Source organism: Pogona vitticeps, chromosome 5 (assembly GCF_051106095.1).
Source record: "Pogona vitticeps strain Pit_001003342236 chromosome 5, PviZW2.1, whole genome shotgun sequence".
NCBI lineage: Eukaryota > Metazoa > Chordata > Lepidosauria > Squamata > Agamidae > Pogona > Pogona vitticeps.
In genome coordinates this window covers 2165509-2188968 of record NC_135787.1, presented here as the reverse complement: position 1 = coordinate 2188968, position 23460 = coordinate 2165509, and the positions used below count along the sequence as shown (strand labels likewise).

The 23460-nt window shown below is 48.8% G+C and overlaps 1 protein-coding gene across 3 annotated transcripts in view; it reads left to right on the top strand.

Annotated features, from left to right (window-relative positions):
• The window catches only part of SIGLEC1 (sialic acid binding Ig like lectin 1), a 45126-nt gene extending 23568 nt beyond the window's left edge, over window positions 1-21558 (top strand). Inside the window, exons 13-22 of one of the 3 annotated variants that reach the window (XM_020795165.3) lie at window positions 1196-1498; window positions 3754-4005; window positions 4844-5149; window positions 6268-6519; window positions 8726-9028; window positions 9611-9865; window positions 11661-11963; window positions 12768-12903; window positions 14531-14612; window positions 15946-21558. In XM_020795165.3, coding sequence (XP_020650824.3) covers window positions 1196-1498; window positions 3754-4005; window positions 4844-5149; window positions 6268-6519; window positions 8726-9028; window positions 9611-9865; window positions 11661-11963; window positions 12768-12903; window positions 14531-14612; window positions 15946-16074 — 2321 coding nt within the window. In that variant the 3' untranslated portion in view covers window positions 16075-21558. The other 2 variants (XR_013545739.1, XM_078394419.1) reach the window with 2 other exon arrangements.
• Window positions 21559-23460: the final 1902 nt, after the last annotated feature.

Sequence of the window (23460 nt, the reverse complement as noted above, 5' to 3'; positions counted from 1 at the left end):
AAATCATTAAACGCAACCTGGACACTGAGAACATTTAAGAAACTAAGCTTGGAAGTCATTGTAGAATGAATAGCAAACCTTTATGCAAGGAAGAGAAAAACGAAGATCTTGCCCTCTCACGTTGATGCCCTTGGGGGCTCCAGCTTATAGGAATATGAACCTGCCCTCCTGTTTCTCAGGATGAGAAACCAAGAAAAGTATCCCTTCTTTTTCCCTCACAGTGAAATTTACCTCTGTGACCTCCTTCCTTCTATCCATCATGAGAACCAACCTGCCTGCCTGCCTGCCTGCCTGCCTGCCTGCCTGCCTGCCTGCCTGCCTGCCTGCCTGCCTGCCTGCCTTCCTTCCTTCCTTCCTTCCTTCCTTCCTTCCTTCCTTCCTTCCTTCCTTCCTTCCTTCCTTCCTTCTATTCATCATCAGCTCCTTCCCTCCCTCCCTCCCTCCCTCCTTCCTTCCTTCTATTCATCATCGGCTCCTTCCTTCCTTCCTTCCTTCCTTCCTTCCTTCCTTCCTTCCTTCCTTCCTTCCTTCCTTCCTTCCTTCCTTCCGTCCGTCCGTCCGTCCGTCCGTCCTTCCTTCCTTCCTTCCTCCCTCCCTCCCTCCCTCCCTCCCTCCCTCCTTCCTTCCTTCTATTCATCATCGGCTCCTTCCTTCCTTCCTTCCTTCCTTCCTTCCTTCCTTCCTTCCTTCCTTCCTTCCTTCCTTCCTTCCTTCCTTCCTTCCTTCCTTCCTTCCTTCCTTCGAAACCTCACAGGAAATCTTGCAGGATTTCTGGGATCATGTGTGGCCATGTTTTTCTCAACCTGCCCACAATTATTACAATTTCAGTTTAAAACAAACCAAAGGCATGCTGCATTTTCTATACCAGATTTTTTTTTCAAAAACGGTCCTGTACTGAGCTGAGAACAGCAGGCTTTTCTGTGCAAAAGAAAAGGCGAATAATGGAAAAAGGAGACCAAAAGTCTTGTTTTTGTTGAAAACTGGGAAATATGGAGGGAGATGTTTTGGTGAAGAGTCTGGCCGTGGGGAAACTTGAAAAGGTCTTTCTCACCCTGTCCTACCTTGCAGGGGTGTCATTGTGGGGACAAAGCAGGGAGGAGAAGAGCCAAGCCCTGCGATTCACCCTATGGACCGCTTGTCTCCTCTCTCAATTTCTCTCTCTCTCTCTCTCTCTCTTCCCCCCCCCCACCCGCAGACCCACCTCGGAGCCCCCAGGTGACGTCCTTCCTGCAGAGGCAAGGCAGGGAAGTGGCCGTCCTCCGCTGCACGGTGGAGAGTGAGCCCCAGTCCCGGTTGGCCTTCTCCAAGCGGGGGGAGCTCTTGGCCTCCAGCCTCCCCCCACACCCGGCACACAGCCAGCGGGTCAAGGTTTCCAGCTCCTACAACCGCTTGGACGTGGAGATCTGGGAGGTGGTTCTGGAGGACGAAGGCGAGTATGCCTGCTCAGCCAGCAACCCCTACGGCCAGGCCAGCTCCACCCTGATGTTCACGGCTGAGAGTGAGTATATATGTGGGAACTGGGGGATCCCCGCGGGGATCCATGTCCTTTATATCCTGGGGAGAGGGACCAGGAGAGGAGAGGAGAGGACACACACAGAGAGAGTCCAGCCAGGCTACTGGGAGAAGACCGTCCGCAAAATTTCGGGGTTTATAACACTATTCATGTCCCATTTATTGCTTTCCTTCATAAGACAACAAAAGACCAAGGTGTCAAGAGGCCTCTTTCACACTCCATTCACACGATACTCACGCCTGGACTCTTCCCTGACAGGTGATCAGTCTCTCAGTAAGAGCAATGGGAGCAATCATTGCAGCGCAGATCCAAGCCCACAGTCTCTTTCTTGGGTCATCCTTCTTATAGGCATAGAACGCCCTTGTGGGCAAGCAGGGGTCAGACTCTGACTTCCTGGGCAGATACCATCTCTTCCCATGCAGGAACGCGCCCTTTCCTTTGTGTACAGTTTGTTCCCTCTGCCACAGACTTGACTTCAGCCAGCTGGCTTCCCCTTTTCTTGTCTGGTGCTAAAAGTCCACATTTAGCACTTCCCCATTCAGCTCCTACCGCTGATATAGAAACTTTCATGTCTTGCCACCCTCTGCAGATTTGTCTCAGGCACGCTATCCCATCTCTCCTTGCAGTTCTCCATCTTCTTTTCAGGCCCGTGGTGCTGGTCTTTCTGGAACCCCAGAAACAAACAAACAAACAAACACACACACACACACACACCACTCAGACACACACACACGCACGCACGCACGCACGCACGCACACACACACACACACACACACACACACACACACACACACACACACACACACACACACTGAAGAGCCTTGTGGCACCTTAAAAATCATGAAATTTTATTGGGCACTAACCATTGAGTGCTCCCTAGAAGGACAGATCCTGAAGCTGAGGCTCCAATACTTTGGCCATCTCATGAGAGACTCCCTGGAAAAGACCCTGATGTTGGGAAAGTGTGAAGGCAAGAGGAGAAGGGGACGACAGAGGAAAACGAGATGGTTGGACAGGATCATCGAAGTGACCAACATAAATTTGATCCAACTCTGGAAGGCAGTGGAAGACAGGAGGGCCTGGCGTGCTCTGGTCCATGGGGTCACGAAGAGTTGGACACAACTTAACGACTAAACAGCAACAACAACAAGCATTGTACACTACAGCCATTTGCCGTCCGCGAAAGCTTCTGACAAACAAAATATATTCCTCTTTAAGGTGTCACAAAATGCTTAGTCATTTGGAGGTGCAATTGTTGGGGGAGATTCTCTGGTGCTCGAATTCATAGTGCCAGATTGGTGCAGGCTGGGAAAGCTTGTGGAAGAGAACAAGCAGAGAAGCACCCTGTCCCGGGACCCTCTGCATTCAGTTCTTCCGTGGAGCTTTGATACGGTTCACAGGGAGGTTCAGAAGACTTTAAGACTTGCCTAGAAACCAGTCCTGCAAACAGCCAGGGGAGTGTCCCGCTCAGGGTGTTGGAGTGGGACCAGGGAGAAATGGTTCCTGTCCATGAAGCTTCTGAAGTCATCCTGGGCCACCCGTTCTCGGCTCGATCGATCACTCAGGAGAGTTGTGGGAGAAAGCAGGGGACCAAGAGAGCCGGAGGCAATGCCTTGAACTTCTTGGAGGTAACTCATGATGGAGGATGCTGGACTTGAGAAGGTCGGGAGGTGATGTTTGAAGAGCGGCCACAAGGCAGAGGGATTGCCGCTCCCAAGGGTAGGACCCGAAGTAACAGGTTCGAAGGGTCAAGAAAGGAGACATTGATTAAATATTAGGAAGAACTTCCTGCTGGGACAAGGGTTGGAATGGACGGCCTTGGAAGGCAGGAGGCTTTCCTTGGTAGGAGGTATTTTCCACACAGGCTGGAGGATCATCTTTCAGGGATAGAATCATAGAATCACAGTGTTGGAAGGGGCCTCCAAAGGCCATCAAGTCCAACCCCCTGCTCAAGGCAGGGATCCACATAGAAGCAGATCGGACAGAAGGTTGGTCCGATTTTCTCTTGAAGGCCTCCAGCGTCGGAGCGCTCGCCACCTCCCGAGGGCATGGGTTCCGTCGTTGTGCAGCCCTAACGGCGAAGAAGGTGCCGCGTCTGGGTCTGTCCTGTATTTATAGGAGGCCAGACTAGATGGCCTATGAGATCCCCACCCGCTTTGCACATCTGTGATTCGGTGACATTGAATAAATCAAATAGTTTTGCCTATAACAGATCTTTCTTCGTATGCCTCCCATGTAGCTGCAAGGATTTGGATTTCGCCTCCTGATGTCCTCGAAGGGAACTCTGTGAACCTGACCTGTGCCGTCGACAGCAATGCCTCCAGTGAGGCACACTATACCTGGTATAAGAACAACCAGCGGCTCTCAGAAGGGCCTTCCCAGATGCTGACCCTGCCCCATGCCAACGTGGCAGATGGGGGGACCTATTACTGCACCGTCAAGATGCGGGAGAGGATTCGGAACTCTACCCTTGGCACACTCAACGTCCTCTGTAGGTCCTGGGGGGCTGGGGGGGGGGGCGGGCTGGAGAACTGTTTGCATGTCTTCTCCCTTCCTTAAAGGGTGAGAGGTCTTGCAGAAGAGCTGGTTGGATGAAAGAGTGGCTCTTTTGCAATCTCTGCTTTAGTGGCAAACAGGAATTCTGGGAATTGATGTCCAAAACATCTGGAGGGCAAACAACGGGATAGAACCACTGCTTAAGCAAGGTCTTCCTGGAACGGCCAGTTTGGTTGAAAGACCAATGTGGGTTCGTTTCCTGTTCGCCCATCTTGAAGTCTGGTTTATCTTCAGCTCTGAGAATTATTCCACTCTTAAGTTGAGCTCATCCTGAACTTTGAGAACTTTTCCCCCAATTGGTATCAAAATGTGTGCACATTTTTGCATGCCTTTCTCCAAACACAAGTATCCGTATGCCGGTTTGCCCGACATAAACATTGCTGTTAGCAAGTATCCTGATTTAATGTCAGTTAACAGTCAATATACACCGTTTTGCCTGCACTTTATGCGGCAAGTCCTCATATAGCTCAGTGGATTGGAGCACCTGGTTTGCAGAGCGAGGGGGTGGGAGTTCAAATCCCTGCTGTGCCTCCCAGCGAAGGTGCTAGCCAAGACCACCCCGAGTGTGTGGGGCTGGTGGGCTGTGGGCTCTGCTCCCTGTGCAGACATGGGAGCCCCAGAGCGCCACCGGAAGGAAGGATTGGGGAAACATGGGTGGAAAATCCTAGAAAATCCTGGGATGAACACCATCAGTCAGAGTTGATGACACATTGATCTGCTAGTTTCATTCTCTCTCCTTTCTTCATCTCTCTCTCTTTCTCTTTTTCTGGAAGACCCACCCAGGAATGCTGAGATGAAGTCATTCTTGGAGACTCTGAATGGGAAGGTGGCCATCATGATCTGCACTGTGGACAGCAACCCCCCCTCCACCCTGCTGCTCCGCCAAGCTGGCCAAGTCCTGGCGGCCAGCGCCTTCCAAGGGAGCAGGGTGCCCGGCCACCGGCTGAGCACAGTCTCCTCCCGGAACTCCCTGAGACTTGAGATCAAAGAGGTCAGCCTGGACGACGAAGGGACTTACGAGTGCTTGGCTAGCAATGCCATAGGCCAGACCATGGCCTCCTTAGACTTCACCGTGCAGAGTAAGTACTGGTGCAAGCGCTTGACCTTCTCACCCGACCCTGGAGATGATCCACCCTGGGGGAGAATTTGGGGGTCACCCACTGCCAGCCCCTTCCTCACAGAAAGCTTCTTGAGCAGAAATTGATGTTTCTAGACATGGGCTCACCTCCTTCAAGGAGTTCCCTTCAAAACAATTCCAAAATCGTAGCCAGTTAAGAGGCAGAAGCGTCTGTGGCTCCTCATTGAATCCTTAGCAAGCAGTACATCAGGATGGGAGCAGCGGGGTTGAGCTCCAGAAACTCTTGGTAGCTCCAACGCCCCTGGTGTGCAGGACCAGGTCAAGGCAAAAAGTGCCGCCACCACCTTCCTTGTTCACAAATTATGAGATAAGCTTATTTGCAGAAGATAAGCAGAAGAAACCAGAAACATGATGTTTTGCATCCCCCAGCGAGTTTTATATGTGAGTCTCGTGAAAATCTTGACAAAGATTCTTCTCCAGGAAACACATGAGCCTGATCTTGGCCAAGCCAGTTGGTTGATTCAACATGGTGAAGAGTAGTGTATCCGCTCTGGGTTTTTACCCAGAATTTTGAGAGACCTATTCAAGGGTTCTGTGTCTTGAAAGGCTCCTGTGAAGTTCAAGCTAAAACCCACAGCAGATTCATGATCCCCCGTCAGGAGCACAGCCTTGAGCGTTTGAGGGGTCACTGGAGCTTCAAGATCTCAGGCGAGGGTCTCTCCCAACCCAGATGGAGATGTTGTGGAGGAGGAGGAGGAGATCAGGTCCTGCTTTGGGCAAAGCATGCGTCTCACCGAGTCATTGCCCCACCCGTGCAGGCGTTCCTGCCAACATCTCCAGGTCAGCATGGCCCCTCCATCCAGGCTCTGGAATATCTTTTCCGGCCCCCCCAAAAAACAAAACACTTTGTCTTAAAATGACATGTCAATGTTGCCCTGTTAAATATTTGCATATTAAAAACCGAGCAGAACCCCCTTCAGCCTCCCTGAAAAGATCCACGTTCCAGCCATCGGCTGGACCAGCATAAAAGCCATATGGGCCCTTCCCCCCCCTCCAATGGAATGGAGGCATCCCCTTGGCATCCAACCAACTTGAGCCATATTTTTGTTCTTTGTGTAGCTGCCAGAGTCGTGATCCAGCCAGACTCGGACGTGCGCGAGGGGGCTCACGTTTCCCTCACTTGTGAAGATCTAAGTTCTGCCCCAAACGTGGTTTATACCTGGTACAAGAACTCCAAGTGGCTGTCGGAGGGCTCTGCCCCCTCCCTCTTCTTCCCAGCTGTGACCACCCACGACGTGGGGTCGTACTCTTGCCAAGTACGCAGCGCGAGAGGCGTACGGACCTCGCCACCTGTCCCTCTGCGCGTGCTCTGTGAGTACCTTGGTCTTTGACAGAAACCCTTTCTACTTGACAGTGTGCGTGCGTGGGGGGGGGATGGTTGGCTGGAATCCCCTTGTGCCGTTCAGCAAATGGCCTAACTTTTGAAAGCAAATGGCTTTCAGAAATCTCTGCATACATGGCACAACACCTCACGCAATTCTTCATGGAAAAGATGTCTATGAAGATGTCTCAGTTTACAGCAATTACGCCATTTTCGTTACTGAACACAGGATTCAGCTATCATGTGTGAAGTGATGGAGACTGTCTTGATGTCTGCCCACTGGAGTAAATTTAAGGGAGTCCTTTCCCCCTTGCAGCAGGCTTTCCCTTTACACCAGTTGTACTGATTGGCTAGTGCCAGTGAGGTCATATCATCAGTCAACCCCCTCCTATCTCTTTCAGACTAAGACAAAATGTTTTGACAACAGTGTCAATGATGATGATAGAAATACTGAGCTGTAAATAATACACATGTACATGTGGCTTCCACCAACAGTAATATTTTGATGGAGAAGAAATCCTTGTGTCGTAAACAGTACAGGAAGGATAGCTGTATTAGACCAGGCAAGAGAGCTGAGAACCAGCTTAGGCAATACTTTTATTTATTTATTTATTTATTTATTTATTTATTTATTTATTTATTTATTTATTTATTTATTTATTTATTTATTTATTTATTTATCTATCTATCTATCTATCTATCTATCTATCTATCTATCTATCTATCTATCTATCTATCTATCTATCTATCTATCTATCTATCTATCTATCTATCTATCTATCTATCTATCTATTGGATTTATACCCCGCCCATCTAGACCGAAGTCTACTCTGGGCGGCTAGCAATAATAGATAAAATAAAAACAATATAATAAAATAAAAAACAATAGTAATAATATAGGTCAAGATAGGAAAAATAATCAGGTGATGACAGGCGGGAAAGCCTGCCTAAAGAGCCAGGTCTTAAGTTTGCTCTTAAAAACATCCAGCGAGGGAGATCTGTGTGGGCAGACTGTTCCAAAGGCAAGGAGCCACTGCCGAGAAGGCCCGGTTTCTTGTTCTTTCTCTCCGGGCCTCCTTCGGCATTAGGCCCCTCAGCTGCCCTCCCTGGCTAGAACAAGTGATTTGGATAGATCTAGGTGGGAGGAGGCGTTCCGCTAGATATTGAGGTCCTAAACCATTTAGGGCTTAATATGTCATCATTAACACTCTGAAATCAATGTGGAAACAAACGGGAAGCCAATACAAGGCAGCCAGAGTGGGAGAGAAGTGCTGGTATTTTCTCGCCCCAGTGAGAAGTCTGGCCGCCGCATTTTGCACCATTTGAAGCTTCCGCATCAATCTCAAAGGCAGCCCCACGTAGAGCGCATTACAGTGGTCTAATCTCGAGATTACAAGTGCATGGACCAGAGTGGTGCGTGCCCCAACATCAAGATAAAGACGCAGCTGGACAATCCGCCACCGATGGAAAAAGGCAGAGGGGACCACTGACACCACCTGGGTTTCCATGGATCCAGATGGACCCCCAAACTGCGAACCTCACTCTTCGTGGTGAGAGTCACCCCCTCCAAAAGTGATGGAGTCCCCCAAGCCACCGATGGAGGGGCCACGCACCCTCAGGACATCCGTCTTGTCCGGGTTCAGTCTCAGCCCATTCTCCTGCATCCCTTGCAGTACAGCCTCCAGGCAGCGGCGAAGGGATGGGACGGCATCCACTGTGGTTGGAGAAAAGGAGAGGTAGAGCCGGGTGTCATCAGCGTCATCAACGATATGAGGCCAACTAAAGTTATTCTGGGTCAAAACCTCCCAGACCGTGGGAGTTGTCAATTATTTGGGACTACATTTACTCTGGATACCCCCAGTGTGGTGCAGTGGATAGAGCGATGGACTAAGAGTCAAGAGATCTGGGTTCAAATGCCTGCTCGTCTATGGAAACTCCCTGGGGAAGGTGGAACGGCTTAAGCCACTCTTTAAATATCTCACTTAAATCCCTGTTAGGGCCACCCTAAGTCAGTTCCCTACTGGATGGAACATAACAACAACACCCCTCACTTTGTTGTGGTGTCATAGCGTTGTGTCCCTGTGCTAGGGGAGATCTCGATCTCACACGCTTTGGCATACCCTGTGTTTCTGCCCCCACCTCCTTTGTTATTTCCCTTTTGTAACTGACATATGGTTTTGTACCTTCCCCCCACAGATGCTCCAAAACAGCCGTCCCTGATCTCTTTCCTGGAGACCCAGTCAGGGAACCGTGCCATCATACAATGCACAGTGGAGAGCCACCCTCCATCCGAGGTAGCTCTGTACCGAGGAAACCTACTGCTGGCTTCCACCAGGAATCCTGGGACTTTCCCTACCCAACGGCTCAGCGTCGTCTCAGCACATAATTCCCTGAAAGTGGAAATCGAGAAGATCCTTCTGGAGGATGAAGGACAGTACCACTGCCTAGCAAACAACACTTATGGGAACTCTACGGTCTCCATACACTTCAGCGTGGAGAGTAAGTGATTCACTTAGACCCTCCCCATATACTCTGTATTTTCAGAGTTTGAAAATATGGCTTCTTTGCAGCATTACTCCCAGAATTTCACAGTCAACATGGCCACCTAGTCAGTGATATACGACTTGAATGACGATGTCACTAAGTCAATTCAGAGTAAGGGCATTGCCTTCACTCTAAAAGAGAGAACAAGTTGATTTTCTTAGCAGCTCTTCACCCTGAGGATTATTGAAAGGTGGGTTGTCTTCACAGGCAACCAGAACTGTTATCAAGCTCCTCCCATGTGGCTTGACTTAATTTAGTTATTGATTTATTTACAAAGAGCCACTGAATGAAGGGTGTTGGGGGTCTCCTTGAATGGTCTTTGGAGTTGCTCATGCATCTGCTCCCTGGCAACGCAAGATAGTTTCATGTACTGTACATATAATTTCTTCCTCACAATGAAGAACATGAATATTTCGTGGACTTCACTCTTTATTGTTTTTTTTTTTAGCTGCTACTGAGCTTTTGCTATACAAATGGGTCTGTCAGAATTGCATCATGACAAACAAGGGTCATGACTGTTTAATCTTGGCTCCCCAGGTGTAAGGATCAACATTGATCCCTCTCCAGATATCAAGGAAGGGGACTCAGCCAACCTGACCTGTGTGGTTGCCAGCCGAGCCATGGGAGAGATGAACTATACCTGGTACAAGAACAGCCAATGGCTCCGGGAGAGTCCCGACCCGTCGTTCCTACTCGGCAATGTGGCCAGGGGTGATGCGGGCTCCTACCACTGCCAGGCAGCGGGACCGATGGGCACCCTAACGTCTGCCTTCGTCAGCTTGAATGTACTTTGTGAGTCTTCTAATTGGGCTGAAAAACAAAAACATAAATGGGTTGGGGGGGGAATGAAAATCTGTGTTTATTGATTCAGGAAAGGCATTCAGGCACACTGCAGGAGGAAGAGTGCTCAAGTGGGTTGCAGAAGCTCCTAAAGATGAGCTGGTTGTTGTTGTTTAGTCATTAAGTTGTGTCCAACTCCTTGTGACCCCATGGACCAGAGCACGCCAGGCCCTCCTGTCTTCCACTGCCTCCCGGAGTTTGGCCAAAGTCATGTTGGTCGCTTCGATGACCCTGTCCAACCATCTAGTCCTCTGTCATCTCCTCTTGCCTTCACACTTTCCCAACATCAGGGTCTTTTCCAAGGAGGCTTCTCTTCTCATGAGATGGCCAAAGTATTGGAGCCTAGGCTTCAGGATCTGTCCTTCCAGTGAGAACTCAGGGTTGGTTTCCTTCAGAATGGATAGGTTTGTTCTCCTTGCAGTCCAGGGGACTCTCAAGAGTTTCCTCCATCATCACAATTCAAAAGCATCAATTTTTCAGTGGTCAGCCTTCTTGATGGTCCAGCTCTCACTTCCGTACATCACTACTGGAAAAATGGATGACCTGGTCCAGAGCAGGAATTAAAGGCCTCTGTTTAGCTGGAGGAGGAGGAAGCAATAAGGGATTTCAGAGGACAATGAGGAAGTGAATCTATGAGTAGTAATCTAAACCAAGATGTAGAAGAGGCCATAGGGTTCTCCAGGCTACCTTCCGATTGGCTTATTATCCTCCCTCAGTTGCTTCAGATCACTTTCTCTGCATCTCATTGCTGTTGCAGTTCCCTCATTTTCCCTGTTGCTCCCCCTGAGGAGGCTTTCCCTCCTCACGAGCAACAACCGGGGAAGGATGTGTGTGGAAGATTTCCAAGAGGGAAACCATCCAGGTGGAGTGGGCTAGAGAGTACAACGTTTCCAAAAATATCATTTTTTTTCCAGAACCCCCCCCCCCATTTTTTTCTTCTTCCAGAAAACACTGGACATGTTTAATGCACTGAGGATGAGAGATGTGCAATTTCCAAAAATGACCGTTTTTTTACAGAAAAAAAAACGGGGAAAAAGTTGTGGGTTGTTGTTGTTCAGAAAAAAAGCTGACTTTTTGGAAATTTTACAGTTCTAGGAGCAGCGACAGCTTTTGCAACAGGAATGTCAGATGAAATGAGTCATTGATTTTGTTGTTTTGAAGTGCCTTCTCCAGCCGCTTCTCCAAAACAGCAGCACTCCTTTCTAGAATGGCCACTGCGCATTTTTAAAGGTCTGTGGATCTTCCACGTGCTCGCCTGAGTCACGCTTAAGCAGGCCTTTCCATTTGCTGACAGGTGCAATCACCTCGGCGGGAATTCCTCAGCTCTGGCAGAGGTTCTGCTTCCTTTCCCCCCCCCAAAAAAAAGCACTGCTAGCTAAGCATTTCCCTAGTGTCCAAAAGCTTGCGCCTGTTGGGATTGAGCTCATGTTGTGAGCAGATCCTTCACTGCAGTACTGCATTTTAACCGGTGCCTGTGAATCTACCTCCTCTAGCTGAGTCCTTAGCATTTAAAACTTCTCTCTAAAAGCATACACTGAGAGTCCTTGTGATGCCAGGGGGAAGCTAAAAGCTTGTGGGTTGCCTGTGCACCAGGTTCGGGAGCCAGAGGGAATTTTGTGGGGCTTCCCAAGGCAGCTGGCTAAAAGTGCAGCTCTCAGTCCTTCAGCTGCCCACCTGTCGGTAGTAGTGCAGTCATCCTTTCTTGGCTTGATCCAGCACAACGTTCCTGGTGTTCTTGTCCATACAGATGCACCCAGGAGCCCCTCCATGAGTGCCTACCTGGACAATCAAAGGGGGAAAGCGGGCATCATTTACTGCAAAGTCGATAGCCATCCACGCTCTGAATTGGCTTTGTTCAAAGGAAGTCAACTCGTGGCTAGCACCAACGGCTCTCGATCTGCTGCCAGCCGGCGCTTCATCCCATTCTTCTCCTACAACAGCCTGAGGCTGGAGATTCGAGACCTCACTGCAGAGGATTCGGGACATTATCTGTGCTGGGCTGGCAACTCTCTTGGCACCATGGCCAGTGCCATGAACTTCAGCGCCGTGAGTAAGTCACATTTATACGGTGACAGCAGAGAAGAAAGAAGGGGGTTCTGCTGCAGGAGAGGTTGGGGCATCCTTATGGCAGCCATGGGACAAAGAGGAAAATTAAAGAGGGTTGGCCGTGGGGGTCGGGAGCCCCATAGCTCGGTCGAGAAGAACATTTGCCTTGCATATGGAAGATCACAGGTACAACTTTCTTCTCCCGTCTCCGTTTAAAGCAAAGAAGCGGAGATGGAAGACTCCGATTCCGTGAGGGTGGTGAATCCACTCTGGATTTTAGCCCAAACTTCGAAGGAGTTCTCACAAGCACTGAGCCCATTTTGAAAATGGGATTCATCACTTTGGAGAGCTCCCATAAGATCAGATGAAAACCCCTCTCAAATCAGAGTCGTTGTCAAACACCCCTGGAGTGCATTGTGACTTGGGTTCTGACAACCGCTGACGGTGTCGTGTAAAGGATAATTTCACTGGTGATAGGAAATCCCTCCTGCTGTCTAAGACCCCAGGCAGCAATGGCTGATGGCCACGGGAAGGCATGCTAGGCCTCCGGAGGGACCTAAGATTCTAGATCAAGGGAAAGCTAGTTCAGACAGGCTCATTGTGGTACAAGAGGTTTGGCTTCCCTAGTGTACATACTAGCTCTTCTGTCCAGCTATCATCTGTAGCTGATGGCTACATTGGCTGGGGATGATGGGAGCTATAGTCCAAGACATCCACAAGGCACCCCTTGGGGGGAGAGGGAGGGGAGACTGGCATCCGATTAAGCCATTTTAATGTCTGTCCTTTCTTTTTCTCCCCTTGTCAAAAGTAACCCCCTCTCCAGCATTGCCTGCCACCCTTGCAGACCTGCATTTGTTCAAGATCCTGGCTGGGGTATTCATTGGCTTGGTCTGTGCAGCAGTTCTTTGCGGCCTGGTGTTTGGGATTCAAAAGAATGGTTTCTGGTAAGCGTGCACCAGCCATTCGAGCAGGAGAGGGGGAAAAAATCCCTAAGTTGGTCCTCCGGCCGGCCTGCCCGAGTGGTACGTCCAGGCAGTCTTCATTACATAAAGCCAAGCCCTATGCTGAACACAGGCCACCATGAGAAGGAGGGACTCCTTAAGTAATGAGACAATTATTGAACGCCTCCCATCGTTGGCAAATTTGCTCACTTGGTGATGGGCCATCAGGAGGCAAGAACAGATTTCACCGGCACGTCTTGTCTCTCCAACCAGGAAGTCACCCCAATCCATAGGCAAATTCTGCCTCTGGAACACAGAGGTGACTTCTCCTCAAGGGATGGGTCATTTGAAGCTTACCAGCCATAAATGTCCCATGACGGTCCAGTTGGCTTGTAGATAAGATGACTAAAATTTCCTATGAAATCCATAAATGCAAACGCTTCTATCTATTATCGGTCTGAATATGAAAGTTTAATGCTTTGCCTGTAGGAAGAAGGGAGGGCCTTGCTTTGATAGTACGTATTTGCTGCTGCAGTCAGTTACCAGTGGTGATTATTTAGCAGCTAACAGCATGTGACAGAAAGAAGCAGAGCAGCCCACAAAAAAGGGCAGGGTGGATCTCTTTTACTTAAAACATGTGTGGTTGCCAGAAAGTAGACTCGTAGAGTCATGAAAACATAGAATCATGGAGCTGGAAGGGAATCAAGAAGGTCATCGAGTCCAACCCCCCTGCTCAAGGCAGGAATTCAAATCCAAGCAGATCTGACAGAGCGCTGTCCCATTTTCTCTTGAATGCCTCCAGCAATGGAGCGCTCACCACCTCCCCCTGAGGTTATGGGCTTGATTGTTGTACTGCTCTGACAGCTAAGATTTTTTTCCTGATATTCAGCTGAAATCTAGCTTCCATTCTTACATATCTTGCACTCTGGGATCGAGAACAGATCCTGCCCCCTCCTCTGAATGACAGACTTTCAACTTTGAAAAGTGCTATCCTTTCACCCCTCTGTCTTCTTTTCTCAAGGCGAAACATGCCCAGTTCTTTCCATCCCTCCTCACAGGGCTTGGTTTCCAGCCTCCTGATTCTCCTTGCTGCCCTCCTCTGAACTTGCTCCAGTTTGTCAGCATCCTTCTTGAAGTGCAGCATCCAGAACTGGACACAGGACTCAAGGCCTGGCCAGAGCTGAATAGGGGGGGGGGGGGCGCGGACTGGTACCTCATGGAATTTGGAGACTATACTTCTTTTAATGCATCCTCAAATAGCACTGGCCTTTTTTTGCAGCCAGTAGGGTGAACCAAACAGCAGAAATAGCAAACCCTATGGCAAGCTATATGTTTGTCTGGTTGTCTCCTTAGACGACATGAACAGAAGCTGAAGTTCATGGAGAATAAGACACATATTACTGGGAAAGTTTTATTGAACTCCTGTGGTGCCTTTGAGCTTCTCAAAAAAACCCGTTTGGCCACTCCAGGGAAACAGGATGAAGAGACACATCGGCTGTTGGTCTGATCCAGCTTTGGGTAACTGCTTACTCTAAGTTCCTCCTGGCATGAAATCAGGATACATAGGCTTACGATGTAATATAATCATGTCAAAAGAAACGACCAGAACCACCTGTCTTCTATTTTCCAGTGAACACCGTTCAAGATGGAAAAAGTGGAAGAACAAGGAGGCGGGGTCACTGGCAATGGAAAGCAAGGACGACTCAGCCCAGGTTAAACCAATATGAAATTCTTATTACAGAAGTAGCAGTTGGTCAGCAAAACATAAAGGCCAACAGAAAAGCTTCCTTGTGGGAAACTCCCCAGGATGGAAGCAGATTATTGCTGAAATCCTGTTGCCCAGCTATGCTGTCAGTTAAGAAATCTCCGTAACGTTATCTGTTGCCTATCGGGTCTCATGATTTGGTGTGCAAGGGCTTAATCTACAGAGATTCCTTAACTAACATGATGCAATTTGACCAAGAGTGCAACAGGTTTTCAGCCAATTTGTTGTTGTTGTTGTTGTTGTTGTTGTTGTTGTTGTTGTTGTTGTTGTTGTTGTTGTTGTTGTTGTTGTTGTTGTTGTTGTTGTTGTTGTTGTTGTTGTTTAAGTGGCTCACAAGAGAGATTTCTGCAGTTAACATGTACATTCAAGCAGAACTTTGAAAAGCTACATTCGGGGCCACCAATCCCAACGTCTTCTGGGCAGCATGGCTGGTGGATATACAGGTAGCTAATTCTGGGAGCTGAAAAGGGAATTTCCCCCATGCTCTTTGCAAAAGAATGACTTGCCCAGACGCTGCAGGGCTTGCCTGCTGTGCTTCTGTGCGAGTCCCTGTTTTGGATGGTGCCGGGTCCAGAGCACTGACTCACAAGGAAGAAGCCCGCAGCCTCCATGTTGTTTTCATCCTTTCGGAGCGTTTGATCAGAAGGCTTCCATTCCCCCTTTAAGGTTAAAGACGCCAGACAGAAATTTCTAAATTCCAGCCAGATTCAAAGGACAGCCCGGCGACTCCCAGTAAGTGGCCAAAGGTCTGCCTAAGGAAAAAGAGGTTTGCCTGCCAGTGGAAGGAAAGCAGACAAAGGCCCAGCCTAGGAGCAGCCCATGGGAAGGTCCTCCCTCCTATCCTCACCAAATATGCCTGTGGGGTGGACGGCCAGAAAAGGTATACTTCCCCTGAGATGCAGGCCTTGAGTGAATCTGGATCCAAGCCATGCAGGCTTTGGAATGGTGTCCGTCCATCTCCAGAACTGGGCATCACGCATACTGTAGGTGCAACAGCCAGCCCTGCTCCCTGGGGTGGGGGCCTTAGACTCACGGGAGCCTTTAATGATTGAATTCACAAACCCTCACAACACCCTAGCAATAACAACTAGATCCGGGGCAAGTGTAAGGATAAGCCCGATGGGTTTGGCCAGACAAGAGCCTTCCTCTCCTACTGTGTGGGTTTCTGCAAGGCTGAAATGATTTTGTGAAAATCTGAATTCTTAGTCAGGCCGTGGTGTTGAATGCAGAGCCGGCAGCCAGATTCCCTTTCTGATTAGGTGATTTGGATCTTTCTGCAGCTGAATGAGCCAAGCCCAGAGACTCCGCCATCGGGACGGCTCTGCTGTTACTATCAAAGGCTCCCCACGAAGACAGGCGCTCCCCCCAAAGAAGCCTCACCTGGGCAGAGCTGCACAAGTGTCTTGTGAAGGGCAAAGGGGGGGGGGAATCTCCCCAATGGGAGCCCAAGCAGCCAGAGAACTCTGCTGATCGGGCGAGGGATGTGGTGGGATGATGGTCAGCTGAAGGGCAACACGCTGGACATGAGAGTTAATCCCGTGTTGAAAGGACCCCACATATTCTCCATTCTATCCACACCATTTTTCACTGGCATGAAAATATACACCTTTTCACAGCTTCTGATTTCTCTCTGGATTCTGGAGGCCTGAAGTTCTGAGGTTCTGAAATGCAGCTGTGGCAAGTAAAAGGAAGGGAGGGGGTGGTGGCCTCACCTTTTCCTTCATCCCTTCCTTGGTCTCCTGCACGTGCCAGGTGGGGCATCAGGTCCCCTCCGGCTGCCATCCTCGCGGGCAGCCTTGTGTAGCCTGGCAGTCGCCCCATCAAAGAGTTTTCACGTCCTCATGGGATGGATGAGTCACGGGGCTTGGTTCGGTACATTCGCTCCTTAGATATTTCTACGAGGGTCAATACCCGGTGCCCTCCTCTGCCCTCCCCCACTCCATTAGCAAGTGACACACACTCCAGAACTGTTGGTGGGGTCACTTCCAACATCAGCGGTGTCTATATTGGGTGTGTGTGTGTAACTGTGGCAGAATTGGGGGCTGATCTTCTGCCCTGGCATCCTTTGAGGCTGCGGGGAACACCATCAAATCATAGAATCATCGTAGGGTTGGGAGGGACCTTGGAGGTCTTCTAGTCTGACCCCCTGCCCAAGGCAAGAGACCTCAGACCATCCCGGACAGAGGGCTGTCCCATCTTTTCTTGAACACCTTCAGCAACAGGGCACCCACCCCATTGGGAGGCAAGCTGTTCCACTGCTTGATGGTTCTCACCATCAGGAAATTTCTCCTTAATTCCAAGTTGGCTCTCTCTCTGACAAGTTTCCACCCCTTGGTTCTTGTCCTACCCCTCAGGAGCAATGGAGAATAAATCGATGCCCTCTTCCCCAATGGAGAATAAATCGATGGCAACCCTTCAGATCGTGGAAGAGGGCTATCATCTCTCCTCCTCGGTCTTCTCTTTGTTAAGCTAAACATCCTTAGTTCCAAACCCCCACAACAAATGAGGTTCACTTCCATTTGACACCCCCTCTCTATTTTTAAAGTGGTGATACTTTGATTTTCTTTTGCAACCGCAGGCTCACAGCGTCCCTTTGCAGCAGGTAACATAATATCCTGTATTGTCATTCCATTCATGTTGTCATGTGCGACTGTTCCTCGCTTCTTTTAAAAGTTACTTAGGTGGGCAGCATGTTCAGGTTATTTTTGGGGTAAGGGCTGGAGGCCGCTGTAACATATCAGCAGCAACATCTTAGAACGGCAGAGCTGGAAGGGACCCCATGGGATCATCCAGTCCAGCCCCTCTCAAGGAGACCCAGTGGGGGAATTGAACTCCCAACCTCTGGCTCCACAGCTGGAGAACTAAACCACTGAGCTCTCCAGCAGTTTATGGGGAAGAGGTTTCTAAATTTCTTGCAAATTAAAAAGCTGTGTCTTAAAATAGGCTACAATTAAAGTAATGATTAATACTAGTTAGCTACTTCCAAAAAATGACACGTCCTGAATGATTTCCTCAAAGGAAGGTTCCTAGCTCTACCCGACTATTTCTGCTCAGTCCACCAGCGAAATCTCAGACATCCCCTTTTTCTAACCATCTTGCCACAGCCCCTCCCAAGAAAGAGTCTGTCTGTTGACATTGCCATTGGGAGCCAAGTCCCTTTCCTGTGTTCTGGTTCTCATCATCCTTCTCATCAGCCTCTTTAACACCCCGGTGCTGCTGTTGTGACTTTTCTGGGTAATGAAATCTGTTGAAACAGCTTGGTCTGCCAAACACGATTCTGATTCTCTGCCAAACCCTGCACATTTTCACGGAATAAACAAGGCACAGAATCCATCCGGGCCTCTTGGTCTCGACCGCTAGAGGTCAGGATCTCTATGTTCTGCGTCCTCTCCCTGAGTGAGAGAGGTAAACACCATGGTTCTTGATAATAAACTGGAAAAATTAGGCAGCTAGAGAAAGGCTTTCTGACAGTAATCTTGAGGGCAAGGAGAGGATGGAGAACTTTAAGACCTTCGTCCAGCTTAAGAAGGCTCATGAAGAATTACTCCATCTTTCCACCCATTCATTATTTTCTCCCCTACCCAGTCTAGCAGGAAGTCGCTGTTGTTGGTCTTTAAATGGGGAATGGCTTTTACCGTCACTCTTCTAAAAAAAAAAAAGGAGGGTGGGACCTTCCCTTGAAGACTAGGACGCGGTCTTTGTCCCTTTGCTATTCCCACCTAGTGAGCCGTGCTCCTGGTCTCCAGAGGTTGATATCAGAATTTTGGAGGAGGCTTGTGTAGGGTTTTATTTGGGGGGGCAGCGGCGTGGGGAGGTTATGATACTTATGATTTGGAAAATGGGGAGGGGATGATTACATATCCTGCTGTCTTAGCCTGTGCTGTATTGTGTGACCATAGGATGTGCAGTCATGTCGCCAGTTTGTGAATTTGCAAAGGCTTTGTCTATAGTTGCAAATGTTCACATGATTGGGGAGGGAATGAGATTTTCCTCTTTAGCAAAATGGGTTTTTTAAAGGTTTCAGAGCCACTGCTCGAGGCAACATGGGGGCAAAGGCAGAAATGTGCTTTCCTGTCCCTGGAGAATATTTTCCCCACCTTCTGTTAACACACCCTTCAGCTTCCCTGTGTAGGGAACAGGACTGGCGAGCCCTTGCTTTGGCATTCGGGAAGGTCCTTCCGCACGGACGCTTGTGAGTGACTCCAGTGTCAGCAAGCAAGGAAACCGTGTTGCTCGGAGGAACTTCAAGGGCCACAAGAAAGCAGGATACAAACAAGCAAGCAATGATGAGATGCTTTCCACTGAGTTGAAAAAATGGAAGCAGTCGGCAAGGAAGGAATCTTTCTATATGAATGAGAGGCCGCACATCTATTAATATCATATTTTATACAAACTGCACCATTGCACAGAAATAAAATTATTTCTTTGGATTACAGTTCCAGTTTCCTCCACCCAGTGTGGCCACTAACCATGGTGACTGGGGTATTCCAGGCGCTGTAGGTTTTTTTTTTTTTTTTTAAAGAAAAGGATCCACATCTCTGAATATATGTGCAACCCCTTTTAGCATTTTCTCACTTGGCCTCTGGAGAAGACTACGTGGAGGATGAAACTGACAAGAACAAATATCTCCTAGTGTCAGGTTCCAGAGAGAGAGAGAGAGGGAGGGAGGGAGGGACAGAGAGAGAGACTGGTTGAGACAGGATGGAAAGCTTAAAATAGAGCCCATCTTTTCTATCTCTATGGGGTGGATGCTTGTGCACAACTGAGGACCGTGTGTAGGTGGCAGTGCTGAAGCAGAGATGGAGCCATCCAGCCTAAGAGCCAGGCTTTGCAATGTGGAAGGGGACCTGCTAGCCAGATCAGTTAAAGGTTTCCACCAATCTTAACGTGGCCTCAACATTTGCAGACGGGTGATCCAGCCGGCCTCAGAGCCCCGCTCAGCACCACGGAAGCGGCGGTCTCTGCTCAAATCCAGTAAAAAGGCTGCAAGGGGGGGGGCAGTTTGGACTGCTCTTCTGAGAATCACAGCCAGAATTCCAGTGGTCATGCTGACTATTGGATTCTGGGAGTTGTAGTCCAAAAGCATCGCTTCTCCCCCCCCCCCACTTCTCTGGTGGAGCTACCCTCTCTCCCTTGGGTGTGCTGCAGTCAAAACTGTGTCATTTCTGGTTTGAAATGAAGTTGTGTTGTTGTGGTTTTTAAGCTCTGTGACCTTTGGTTCTCTCTTGCTAGGGATTGTGTGGCTTGACCTGGGAGCCTTTTGATGGGGTGGGGGAGGGTTAAGCCTAAACTACTGAGTCCCCAAGGGCCTGATGAGGGCTTTTATCTCAGAGAGCTGTCAGAGTGCAGTGGAAACCAGATTGCAATGGCTACGTAACATCTGCCTTGGCAGGGAAGCGCACCGAAGACGGTGGGAGCCGTCAGAGGGCTCTTACCAAAGGCAATCTTGCACCAGGGCCCAGATGCCAGCTCCCCAATTGCGCCACAGGGGCTTCTTAGAAGAAAGAATGAGAAACCCAACCCCCAAGCCCATTTCCTGGTGCTCTGCAGCGCCACCTTTGAAAATGGCCAGAATGGGTACTGCAGCCATCAGATCCAGGAAGATCAGGTGAATGCCAGGCCAGTTATGTCCTCCCTGGGCCTTATCAGGCTTAGCATTACAATGAGTACTTTTTAAGGATGCAGCATGTGCAGATAACATCCTTTGCATGTACCAGATCTCAGCTGTAATTAGGGGCCATCTGGAGGTAGGGCTGGAAAATAAGCCTAGTGGTCTTCCTTCCTATGGGTAACACATTTTGTTGTTTAGTCATTAAGTCGTGTCCAACTCTTCGTGACCCCATGGACCAGAGCAGGCCAGGCCCTCCTGTCTTCCACTGCCTCCCGGAGTTTGGTCAAAACACATTACCCCCTGCCCTTTGAAGTAGCTCATGACCACCAGCAGCCCTGTTTTAACCCTTACAACAATAATCCTGTTGTGTAGGGTTAAGAAACAGAGACCGGCTCAGGGTCACCCTGTGAGCATTGTGCATGAGCACGGCTTTGAACCTTGATCTCCCAAGAACTGGCCTGGCCACTATACGAGACTGTCTGTCCTCATATAACTCCTCACTTTGACTGGCTCCTTTGTCTGAGTAATTCATTGTCACTGGGAGGCTGGCTAAAGCACCTTTGTCCTTCAACCACCAGGTCCCTGGTAAGTCAAGCACCTTCTAAAAGGGCCAACCTCCCCAGGAAGCCTGTGGGCAGCTGGACCCCTTCTCCATTGAGGATCTCATGATATCTAAGCATTCCTCCTCCTCTTTGTGTTTTGCCATCTTAATTAGAAAGACTCGTCAGCCATTGAGCAATTGGGTCGTTCCACTTGGAGAATATTGGTCAAAACCCTGTGGCTTCGCAGAGTCAGTTACACTGGAGCAGGCCCACTGAATCCGTTTGGATTTGGCAAATCAACTTCCCTGTAAATTCCATTGATTCAAATGGGCCTACTCAAACTGTGACTTACTATCTTAAAGTAAATCACAGTTAGAGTAAGCCCATTTGAATCAATAGAACCTACTCTGGTGTGGTTTATTGCACATTGGGTTCTTTCATCCCCATCAAAGTGTAAGGAAGCTTCTCTTCTTGTCCTCTAATACGGCTTATCAACATTGTTGTCCTTGTGGGGTGTTCATTGCCTTGAGTGTACGCAACAGAAGCCTACGTCTTTTTCTCCAGAATATTTATCACATATGGAACGTAACCTGCTACTTCGCATCCACTATAATTTGATTTTCAATACTGTGTGTTTCATGCGTTGAGTTTTGACAGTATGTTCGAGCAGCCAAGCTGTAATTAGGATTTTCATTTGAAACCTGACAGACAATGGTATTTAATAAATTTGACAAAACAAATGGTTCAGAGTTTGTGTGATGACATAATGAGCACCTGACAAAACCAAAGCCCCCCCCCCTGCTGTCACTAAGTCTAAAGCATTCCTTTCCTGGGGGGGGGAGCAGGGTGTCACAGCCAAAATCTGCTGGTTCTTTTCAAATGTTGATTTCAGTGCCAGCATAATTTGGATTATATGGATGAGGTGCACCGTTCCTCTTTAATTATAACACATTGTTGGCTTCACATCTCCGGCAAGAGCTTCTCTGTGTTCTATCAACCATGAATAGAGAGACAGAAAAAGATGGCCTTTGTATCACTGGTGGAGACTTATTTTAAAGCATGAGCATATTTGACTTTGGCTAAGAATAGACAGGGCTGTAGGAAGGACAACCCAATAGCCAAGAAGGAAGGCCATGAAGCCAGGATGGTTAGGACCCAAAATCACTACACTGGTCAACTGTGCTAATATTCTTATACTGTACTAGAGGTGTTACCTGATTGATAACACTTCTCTGCAGTATTTATAATGGCTGCCATCCATGTTTATGTTTTCTATAATTGTTCAATAAAGCATGTGTAACTTTTAAAGTTGCCTGTTATTTATTGTATTGTGCTTAAGGCGAACAAAATTAACAAAAATTAGAGATGTGCATCAGACTGAGTCAAATCCACCATCCTGAAGTGAACTGACCGTTTCCCACCATTGAATCTGACAGTTCATGATGAAATGTATCATGTTTTATATTTTATTGATATGTAGTCCAGTTGTGTCCAACTCTAGGGCGCAGTGCTCATCCCTGTCTCCAAGCCATAGAGCCAGCGTTTGTCCATAGACAGTTTCCATGGTCATGTGGCCAGCACGACTAGACACGGAATGCCGTTTACCTTCCCACTGAGGTGGTCCCTATTTATGTACAGTACTTGCATTTTACATGCTTTCAAACGGCTAGGTTGGCAAGAGCTGGGACAAGTGACGGGAGCTCTCTCCGTCATGTGGATTCAAACTTCTGGTCTTTTGACCTTTCAGCCCAGAGGCTTTCCAGTTTAACCCGCACCACCACCACATCCCCATAATATAATATATATACATAATATACATAACATAATATACATGATATAATTGAACACGTTGTGTAAAAACATTTAAAATGGAGGTAAAAATGGATGCCATATCTTGCTTGTCGTAAATAAGCATATGTTGCATTGCATGATACAGACTTACTCACGGGGCTACCGTTCCAAAATCCCCCACCAAGCATAGTCAACAGCCATGCTGGCTATGTGGTGGAGGGTGAAGGATGCTCTGGCAGCTACAGCCTTCAGAAAGAACTACTGCCTGAATATCTATTGTGGGCCCGGTACAGCCTCATGGAGGCCGGGATGTGGCCATGCATGCAGAATAGCGACTGTGTCTGCTCAGCGTCTGAGGAAAACACAGCAGCGGACCTTTCTCCACCACGCTCTGGGAAAGGGCAGGCCCAAGAAGGCCCACAAACGGTGGAAAGAACATCAGAGAGGTTCAGCAGAGGTCAAAAAGAAGAACTTGAGACAGGCCCGCCTTTTTGTGAAGGTCACGGCTGTGTCTCTGTCAGGGTTTATCCACAGACCATGTACATGACGAAACAACAGTTGACGCCAGCTTCGTCCAAAGTCTGCCGTGCTCTGCCCTTTGCCTGTTTTGAAGAGAGCTGGCTGAGATCTTCCTCGAACATGTGTAACCTCGGGGCTAGACCGCTAGCAGGCAGTCCCCACCTAAGACTATCCCGGATGACAGTTCAGAGGTCCTGCTGGGTTCTGTGGGGTTTGGAGGGAGAGACAGGGGGCAGCTGCTGTCCTACAGATCGTGAGTAATCCATGTTGCGTTCCTGCAATTACCCTCTCAAGTGAGACAAGGCTTCTGCTTTATGGCCTGCCTTGTGACA